This window comes from Thamnophis elegans, chromosome Z (genome assembly GCF_009769535.1).
Source record: "Thamnophis elegans isolate rThaEle1 chromosome Z, rThaEle1.pri, whole genome shotgun sequence".
Taxonomy (NCBI): Eukaryota; Metazoa; Chordata; class Lepidosauria; order Squamata; family Colubridae; genus Thamnophis; species Thamnophis elegans.
Genome location: NC_045558.1, coordinates 118,914,757 through 118,925,272, shown reverse-complemented (window position 1 = coordinate 118,925,272; position 10,516 = coordinate 118,914,757). Strand labels below are relative to the sequence as shown.

The 10,516-nt window shown below is 43.1% G+C and overlaps 1 protein-coding gene across 1 annotated transcript; it reads right to left on the bottom strand.

Moving 5' to 3' along the window:
* Window positions 1-8,489: 8,489 nt before the first annotated feature.
* Window positions 8,490-10,261, bottom strand: KCNJ14 (potassium inwardly rectifying channel subfamily J member 14). The gene is made up of 2 exons (XM_032237492.1): window positions 9,563-10,261; window positions 8,490-9,041 (listed from the first exon to the last, which is right to left on the bottom strand). The coding sequence occupies exons 1-2, from the start codon at window positions 10,259-10,261 to the stop codon at window positions 8,490-8,492; spliced, it is 1,251 nt and encodes a 416-aa protein (XP_032093383.1).
* Between the last annotated feature and the right edge of the window lie 255 nt (window positions 10,262-10,516).

The window sequence follows — 10,516 nt, the reverse complement described above, 5'->3', positions numbered from 1 at the left end:
TAGCCCACTTGATCATTTCTGTGGCCTTGTACTCGGCGTACTTTGAGCCGGTCCATTCTGTGCACGTTTCAACCGAGATATAGGAATCGTGTAGAGTCCTTTAGAGTCTTTATTCAATTGACTTGTGAAAGGATATTTCCTTTGTCTGGTGCCCAAAAAAGGATCCAGCGATTTCGATCCAAACAGCAGCAGCTCCTATTTTTGCTCCTGTAGTTCATTTCCAGTTATTCTAACTTGCCATTCTCATAAAATGGGCGGGTTTTGTTTCTGTCCCAGGAAAAAAAAAACAAATAATATTCAAATCTCACCCTCTTCTATTTGTACGTTTATGCATTCCGAGCGTCTAAACGCCAACCTTCTAGTCCTGCCCTCCTTACACAACTGTCAATCAAGATGAGTGAAGCGTAAGCAACCCAATCGTAACTAGTTACTGTACATGCAAAAAAACACCCCTCCTCATCAGGAGATGCGGCAGAGGACAGCATTTGTCAGCCTGGGCAACTGAGACGTGTGGGATTCAGCTGCCAGAATATGCTGGCTGGGGAATTCTGGGAACTGAAGTCCACGAGTCAAATGGCTCAGGTTGAAAAACATTGAGTTTTGCGCTGTCGCTTTGCTGCCATCTTGTGGTCAGCTAGACTTTTGCAGCCCAAATTCCATAGGCCTGCCAAAATCATAGGACTGGTGTCTCCATGACCACAACTACGTTTAGATCAGAGGTGGTACTCAGAAGGTTCTGACCAATTCTGGAGAACCGACAGCGGAAATTTAGAGTAGTTCGGAGAACCGGTAAATACCACCTCTGACTGGTCCTGCCCCATCTATTCTCTGCCTCCTGAGTCCCAGCTGATCGGGAGGAAATGGGGATTTTGCAGTATCCTTCCCCTGCCACGCCCACCATGCCATGTCCACAGAATAGGTAGTAAAAATTTTTGAATCCCACCACTGGTTTAGATGCCGCATCAGTGAGACTTTTACCTTTATCTCATCCCCATCCTGTTGTTGAGATGCCTTAAATCATCTCTAGCTATTCTGGTGTTAAAATCACACCTTTCCTTTTCTCTTGACAAAAGGTTGTGGATACTTATCAAGCACAAGTCATCACTTGGAAACTCAGGTTTAGTGCCAACACTGGACCTGTGTTTACTGAACTGAACCCAAACCACAAAGATGAGTTTCAAGTGGGAGAAAGACAGGCAGCTCCAGCTAAGAGTTGCTCATTTTATCCCCATCAGCAACCATTTGTTCAAGCTATAATTTGCAATTACGATAGCGAATGTGGAGACTTGCAACTTTTCCTTGAAAGATTGGCCTTCACAACATCCCCGCAGTCATGATTCAGGCACTTGTCAACTACTTCGCAATTAGGACATTGCAGTGTCCTCCCGTGACCATGTGATCGCCATTTGTGACCTTCACTACATTTAGCACCACTACTTCAGTGGTGAAACCAGCAGGAAGTTGCAAACGGGAATCATGGGACATTGGGATCTCATGGGATTCGGCTAACTATGACAATTAGAACTGCCACAACTGCCATCATAAGTCAGTGTGGTCATATGATGTCATGCTTTATGATTGTCGTGCAGTGACAGAATTTGTGGCCCCAATTACCATAGTTAAGCCAGGATTACCTTTATAAGATTGCTGCTGTTTCTGCCAAAAAGGGCCATTGCTGTTGGGGGAAGGAATGCTAGATTTTGTCTACTTCACAGGTTCTTTCTGGATGCTGCCGGTTGTGGCTGTTGCTATTCCCTTGCAGAATTAGTCAAGGACAGAAACTGCTCATTATCAGATGCTGCTCCCTCCCTTGTGTTACTTTACACTGCTCAACATACTTGTTATTTGTGACATGGGCTCTTTTGGGACATGGGTTAAATTTTATTGCTAGACCCATGTTCTGAAATAGCTCATCTGACAAGTCACAGAGCCTTTCTGCTCCTGTCATCTGATGATGGGATAATTTGGTTGTTGGCTAAACTGCCATACCTGGCGGTTTCCTCCACTTGCCCCACTTTGCCCCCCTCCCCACATGCCCATGTAAGGGAGAGCAATTGGAGAAGCAAAGCCAGATATTTATTTGTCTTGTCCCATGTTAAAACTTAAGGATGGTCCCCCATTTTCTGGCCCTGTAACTAAAGCAGAGCTTGATTTTCAGAGCAGAGCATCGCAGCTGGCATCTTTTCTGTTGCTGGAAGGCCTGCTCTTTAATACAACCACCTGGCTGTGTTGGCAGAAAGTTATTTTGCTGGCCTCAGAAGCAGACAAGAAAGGGAGGAGCAGGCTGTTGCTAAGAGAGATCTAGACAGTTGCTTGTGTTTCTTGTATCCTTACCTGGTAATTCACTTAAGGACCCCTTACTAATTAGTAGGTACAGTGATCTTTGTAAAGCTTTGTAGCAGAAAATTATCTGTTATCTTACTTATGTGCTTAATTGCCACTTAGAAGAAGATGAATGCCAGAAAGGGAAAATTGTTTATTGGTTTACCAACTCTTCTAAATAAGGATTTGTATGCAATCCTTTTGAGCAACCCTGTTTAGAATTACATGGAAAACAATTTGCCAGGTAAGGCTTTAGCAGTCACTCTTAATCTTACCTATTGTATTAGGATAGCCTTCTCCTAATCTGATGCTTGCCCCCACCAAGCACATGTATGGACATCCCTAGGAGTTGTTGTCCATTGCACCTAGAATGGTGAACTCTACATTACAGTACATCCTTTTTTTAAAAAGCATTCTTACATCTATCTGCAAAAATCTAGACAATCACCAGAAGGGAGCAAAATATAGAATTTTGCAACTCTTTCCTATCTGATGCTGCTTTGAATGCATGCAGCACAGAAATGCATGTAATGTTCCCCTTGAATTATAAAACTTAGATGCAAGAAAGAACTAGAGGGGTATATGCAGCTGTAACTTAGAATAACATTTCACATGTTTCTTTATTGCTGAGATAAATGTAAAGAAACAGTTGCTGACTTACAGTCTGGGTGAAATATCTGTTGGCTCACAAATGTTGGAAACAATTGATCAACTCTACAAAAAAAATTTGGATGTATCGTGTACAATGTTTCTTACTTGTTAAAGCGACACAGGAGTGAGTTAGTTTGACGAGACTCTTGCATCAAAAAAAGAAACCCGAATGCAGTGCTGTTGCAGGCTTGCAATCCCGGTGACGGACAGTAGAGAGTGGGATTGCATCATCTCTCTTGAAGCCTCCATTTCTTCTGCCAGAATTCTCTCAAAGGAATGGATGAGGTGACAATAGACTGCAGTGGGCTGCTGTCATTAGGGGCACTGACAGAGATGAGGAAAAAATGCCTCTCTCAGATAGCAAAACGTGTGAGTGTTCATTTTTGAGCCTGAGGCAGGGCAAGAGGAGGGGGTCACTTCGAGATCACCTATGTCAAACAAATTACACTGTGGATGATCATCAGTTGGCCATTGGCCAAGCAAATAGATTTAGTGCTAATGCAGAACAGAGATGGACCATGTTTCTATAGCTCATTTCCAGTGAATCTTAACTGTTTTCATGTGCTTATGAAGCTTGTTAATATAATTCTTTGGATATGTGATACACTTTCTTGTATCCTTTTCCTTAAACCTCCGTATCTCTGCTCAGTTCTTTCACAAGCAATCCTCAAGTTCAGTTTATATGAAAGAATTAAGAGGAGAAGAATAGCTCCTTTCAAAACATTATCTTCCCTTGGGGTTCCCAGGAGTGTGCAAGGCATTTGAGCAGGATGAGGACCTGACCAGTACATTTTGCCAGCCCTCCTTTGATTCATTTTTGCTGTTGCATAACAACCCTAATGTTGTTATTTGGGTGGCTGTTGGAGCCAAGAGGTAAAGTAGCTTGATTGGAAGTGTTAGTATTGTTACTTTTTTCTCTGGGTTCCCAATGTAAGTAAAAGGCTGGGAATCCATGGGATCCACTGGCTGCTTTCTGGTTGGCTTTAATGGCTGGAATTTTCTCTTCTACTTCTTCCCAATTAACCCCTAGGCTGATTGAGCCTTTCTTCCTCAGCTGAGCTTCATCATGGCACCTTTTTGTTTCCTGGTTCCTTCCTTCCTTCCTTCCTTCCTTCCTTCCTTCCTTCCTTCCTTCCTTCCTTCCTTCCTTCCTTCCTTCCTTCCTTCCTTCCTTCTCTCCCTCCCTCCCTCTCTCTCTTTCTTACTTTCTTTCATCACATTTCTATACTACTTACCTCACCTAAGTGATTCTGGATAGCTTACAATAAAAGCATGTTGCAAAATATAAAAGCACAAATAAAAGCAAAGTTAAAAAACGAATTATAAGGTTACAGTATCAAAAGTTAAAAAGGTGGAGAGCACACCCTCATGACACCAATCTTCAAACCCTGTGTGTAGAGGAGTTGAAGGCGGGGTTTAAAGCATCATCAGAGTGGAGTCACCATGCCCCCCTAAGATCTCTAAGTCTACCCCCCCCACACTTTGAAGTCTGTTAAATGTTATGTGCTGCCAATTTGCATTGACCATTAGTAAATCAGATTTTTGTGTGGAGGTGGCATGAAATAAACTCATAATGCTTTTGAGTTTATTTTTGAGATAAATCTCCTGATTTATTGAGCCTGACATTATGCCAGTTGGCAAAACCCGGCCTCAGCACTTTCTGAAGGCAAGAAGAATGGGGGCCCACTTCAATTCTGGAAGTAAGGTGTTTCAAAGGGTGGGGCCACAGCAGGGGAGGCTCTCGTCCTGGATTCTACCATTAAAAAGACTTTAACTAAACAGATTTGCAACAGATCCTCTCTGCCTGACTGGATGAGATGGGATGGTATAATTGGGATGAGATAGTTTCTGAGGTAACCTCCTACATGTGAACCTCAAGAGGATAGCTCTCAGTTGTCCAATACAAATCTCCTTTTGTTCAAAGGTTAATTTAGTTTTGTGCATTTTCATTTGACATTTAAGTAGTTTTTATACTGTGTACTGGTTTCACAGTTGTCACAAATTAGAGGGGGACATGGCTTCAATCAAGAAATAAACCAGGACCTTCCTTGTATCATGAAGGACAAAGAACTGGGACAAAATTTTCCTTAAGAAACTTAGGACAGATACTAGTGCATGAATCAAATCACAGTAGGATTAAGAAGACCTATGCTCAAACCTTTACTTGGGTTTTAAGATTCTTTAAAGAGCCATTTGCTTTCTTTCAGCCAATCTTAACCAAGGCTGATGCAATAATAAAAGGTATGGTAGAAGATTTTCACACATCTATGAGCCTTGAACTTCTTAAAGAAAAAAATGGTTTCTGGACATAATAAGGAACGTGCTAAATAATATAGTTCATAGCCAGTTATTAGCAGTGGTGGGTTTCAAAATTTCTTAGAACCTCTTCTATAGGTGTGGCCTGCTTTCTGGGAGTGGCTTGCTGGCTATGTGACTGGGTAGGAGTGGTTTGCCAGCCATGTGACTGGGTGGGAGTGGCTTGCCAGACATGTGACTGGGTGGCCATGGCCAACTTGTAAAATGTGATGAAACCCACTTAACAACACTCTTGCTTAGCAACCAAACTGTTGGCTCAGAAACTCTGGCATTTGAAGCACACAAGTCTTAAAGATGTCAAGTTACAAGACCCTTGCACCCCTAACAAGGGATGGGTACTTGAGAGACCGCCTGCTGCCAATTACCTCCAATAGACCGATTAGATCCCACAGATTAGGCCTCCTCCGAATTCCATCCACTGGCCAATGCCGACTGGCGACCACCTGGAGGAGGGCCTTCTCTGTGGCTGCCCCGGCCCTTTGAAATGAACTCCCCGTGGAGATTCGAACCCTTACCACCCTCCAGGCCTTCCGCAAAGCCCTTAAAACCTGGCTATTCCAACAGGCCTGGGGCTAATGAGCTCTTGTCCCCCCTCGAATGGTATGGTGGTTGTGTGTTTTAAATTGTGGTATTGTTTTTGGTCGTGTTCTTTTTTTCCCTTATTTGTACTCCCCCCCCCCTTTGACTTGGGTTGTGAGCCGCCCTGAGTCCCCTTTGGGGAAAAGGGCAGCATAGAAATATAATAAATTCAATTCAATTCTAACCCTTTGGAAAAAATACCCTGGGGGTGTTTAAACTTGACAGATTTAAGATTTGTGGACTTCAACTCCCAGAATTCCTCCTCTCGCTCTTCATCTTGATGATGTGCGGATGGGCAGGGGGAGGGAGCTGCTGGGACCGGTTCTAAACGGCACTGTAGATTTGTAGAACCTCTTCTATAGAAGAGGTTAGAACTGGCAGGAACCCACCCCTGGTTATTAGTATAAGAGGTAGCCTAAATCTGAACCTCAGAAAAAAAATTCAGGTAGGATCCTTTCCCACTCATACCAATGTGTGTTAAGATGATGATGATGATAACTGACAACTTATATTTCTATAATTGTATCTCAAAAATTTGCCTGTTAAGGTGCACCAAATATTACTACCTATGGAAGTAGAAAAGGAATAAGCTGTGACATTAAAGGTGAATGAAGTATAGATAGTTATTATTTTGTTTCTAGACATACTAGAAACAAAACGGGGGTGAAATCTTAGACCAAGGTTGGCTGGTCAAGATAGTGGACATCACCAGTATGGAAGTAGCCCTAGGTAGACTATAGATCAATCAGTAACGAATCATGACAAAATAATGTGTATTTGACCTCTGCCCCAATCTGGGGGTAACCTTCACATTTCAATCTAAAATATGCCCTTGTCCTAGAGATTAGAGACCCATGAGAGGATATTTTAAGTTTAAGGAGAATGTTTTATCACTTGAATTTGTCATCTGCTTATGTTGGTGGCGAGGAGCTCTTGACATTCTGTCACATTATTGGCACCCAAATGAAGACTGGGTGCCAGTGCTTTGAGGTCCAGGGTGATAGGAGAGGAATGAAAACTGTGAAGAGGATACAGCCCAATGTGCTTGCCTCTACTGCCCGTGTGCCTGGCATAAAACAAGATTAGTGATGGAACTGTGTCATATTAATCTGAGCTCCCAGCAGCAAATCCAATCTCAGCTATCACCTCTTTGACCTTCAGCCTATGTTGCTACCATCCACCAGCTTGGGTAGCAGCTGTTTGTGTCAGGATTTTTCACAGCTCTGATATGCATCGAGCTTTGCAGAGCAAATGATTAGACTGAGGTTTTTAATGTGATGCTAGGATAATCTTCCTTTCCTTCCTTCCTCCCCAGTCCATCCTTCTTTCCTGACTGATCCTCAAAGTTAACCATACAGCAAGTGGATGGATGAGAGGCACTGAGCTCAGCAAAATAGGAGTTTAAAAGTTCTGATCCAGGTGCCACAACTATTTAGCAAGCTTTCATCTGTCACTGAAATCAATGGAACACATTAGCAGAAGACGAAATATTGACCGTTTTTGTTATCACTCATGTACAATATGGGGAAGAGAGCAGAACAGAACATATTTAACTCTCAATCTATAGTCTCTTTGTTTGCCTTTCAAAAATTAATTTTTAGAGTAGGCAGCCTTTCATATCCATGTTAATATGAAAGTTTATATATATGTATGTATTCCACAAGCTTGAAAAACTCATTTGGCTACATCACAGGTTACATTGCATTTTTAATGCAAACACTTGTTTTGTAGTTCCACATGTATGTTATACAATACACTACATTATCCGTTCTTATAAAGACTCCTTTATTCCAAATATTACCAGACCACAATAATAAACTTCCTAGCATGTGTCTTGTTAAGAATTTCCAGCTACTTTTGCAAGACTATTAGAAAAGGTTTCCACATCAGGTCTTGAGAAAGGGGAATTCCTGGGGTGTATAATTAGGTTATTGCCCTGTGAATATATCATTTCTATCTCAATGGCCTAGAAAAGAAATGCACATTTTTAAACTCTGCAGAACTGCCTCCCTCTGTTGCATTTTCAATATAAACCAGACATATTCCAGTTCTGTAGAATTTCACCTAACCATCATTTCCACTGTTCACAGAATGCTTCTTCTCCTTTTGTCTCCTGGAACTTCATAAAGAAGACAGCTACAATGGGACCGCCATTAGTAGAGCATCATAAAGCATCTTCTTACAGAGCTTTCAAGCTCCTTACAATAAACATATTGTTGATCCATCAGACTTCCATCTAACTACTTTTATCTTAATTTGTATTAACACAAACATCAGGTTATCCGTGGGCTGTTTTGAAGCCCCATGAAATAGGTATTCTTTCTTGCAAGTTTCCCTGTGCTTAAACTCTCCTCTTTCCCCTCACATAGACATATTGTATATCTATAACTCCTTAACTCTCCTCAGAGACAAATGATCTAGAAAAGTCTTCTGTTTGTTCCATGGTATTTCTTCTAGCAAACGACCAAGCTGAGATGCTTTTGGGGGGGATGGGACAGTCAGTCAAAGTGTGAAAATGTGGTCCTTTGGCCAATTGTTTTAACAGCCCAACTATGTGAAGTCTGGTGTGGGTGCTACCCCTTCTTTCCTCAGCTCTCCTCAGTTGAGGGACATGGATCACGTCACGTGGTAGTGGTTGTTTCATTCTCCACACTCACCCGCTGTTTTCCATGGCTTTCTTCCTCCTCTTCTTCCTCATGACAGGTTGTAAGTGCCACTTCATTCTCATAGCAGAAGGAAGCACGAGCAGCAGTGGTTCCAACGGGGGAGGCCCTGTGTCTACGATGGCTGAGTTCCTTGGCACTGCATCCTGGGGTTCCAGGCACTTCATATGTACGATGGAAGTGCTGGTAATCGACCTCATAATGCCCACGCCGTTCAAAGAGTACAGGTTCAAAGCGATGTCCCCAGCGCAGTTCACTTGGCAGATAGGAACTACGGCATTGAGTGGTCATGGCGGTAGCTTCTACCATACCTTCCAAAATGACCACCAGTTCAAAGTCAGCATTGGCCAGCTCCATAGGGCCATACTCATACAGAGGGCTTTCTGCATCGATCTCATGCACAATGGTCACAGGGGAGACCAGAAAAATGCGGTCAGTGCCACTGTCAAAGCCCACATTGACATCACTGTGATCCAGAGGAATGTACTCGCCTTCAGGGGTCACACGAGGCTGCATGAAAAGGAGACAAAGGAAGGTGGAGAAGCTATATATTAGACTTTTTATATAAGACAAGGTGTAAAATCCATCTTGTGGAGCCAACAGACATTTCTGATGATTGGGAAAAAATGCAATTTTAATTGTTGGCTCTCTCAGTATACAGCCTAGATCACACCAAGGTTGTTTGATCTAGGCATGATTATCACATGGTATGTAGAGCTTAAACAGCCTACAACCAACCTTGTATTCATCATTCCTTCCAGATCCACCATAATTCAGTTTCTCACTTCTTAAATCCATCCATCCATCCTATATTAGTATTCCTGTAGCTGCTACTCTCAATTTTCTGGCCAGATTTGTCTCCTCCAAATTTTCTCTGACTAGCTTTCTCACTCTCTTCCCAGTCTGGATTCATTTCATCCTTCCTATATATCCATCCAAGTACCACAGAAGAATATATCTTAAAATTTCCCCAAATGTCTTACTCCCTTTTTCACTGTTACTGATAGGTTTGTCACCAATATTCTCCTTACCTGCAACAGTTGTGCACGGACATGGGCCTCTACCAGGTGGCTCTTCCGCAGGTTAGCCACACGCCACATAAGGCAGAGCTTTCCATCTCGCATGGCCACCACAGCAGTCTCGCTAAAAACAAGGGTCTCGTTGCGTTTCTTTGGCTTGGCTATCTTGGCCATAATGGCACCAATGATGAAGGCATCAATGATGCATCCCAGAATGCACTGCAAGACCACAGCCAGGACAGCCGAGGGGCATTCCTCTGTCACGCTACGGAAGCCATATCCAATGGACGTCTGGGTCTCCAAGGAGAAGAGGAAGGCAGCCATGAAACTGGTAACCTCAGAGAAACAAGACCTTGAGTTGGGGGGTCGCTCAGGTGCAAGATCTCCATGAAGTGCAGCTATGAGCCAGAAGGTGAAGCCAAAGAGAAGCCAGGAGAGCACAAAAGAAAGGCAGAAGATGAGGAACATCCAGCGCCAGCGGATATCCACACAGGTGGTGAAGATATCAGTAAGATACCGCTGACCCTTTTCACTCATGTTGACAAACTGCACATTGCAGTGTCCATCCTTCTTCACAAAACGGCTGCGTGGCTGGATGGTGACAAGCTTGCCATTATGGCAGTTCTTGGGGGATTCCACTGGCTCATCTTCTTGGAGTTCTCCTGCCCCATCAGCCCCGCTGAAGTGCCGGATGACTTTGGCCACCCCCATCTCTGAGGTATGGGGAGTTGCCCTGGCCAAGGTGAGGTCAACTAGAGGGAATTGATGGCCCAGCCTGGATGTTGTGTAAAACAAGCCAATCCTTGGGAAGTGTTAACAAGAGAGATTACAGTGCAGGAGTTCCTTATAAGTTTTTGTTAAGCTGGAATTGGAAAGAGGAGACAAGGCTTACAATCAGCTTATGTATGGCACTAATTGCAAAAAAAGAATAGTTTATTTACTTCAATGCTCGATTTTTCAAATAAA

Coding starts and splice junctions, on each gene's coding strand:
- KCNJ14 (XM_032237492.1), bottom strand. CDS start 10,261: ATGGGGGTGGCCAAAGTCATCCGGCACTTCAGCGGGGCTGATGGGGCA. Junction 9,042..9,562: donor TCCGTGCACAACTGTTGCAG/GTAAGGAGAATA, acceptor CTTTTCATGCAG/CCTCGTGTGACCCCTGAAGG.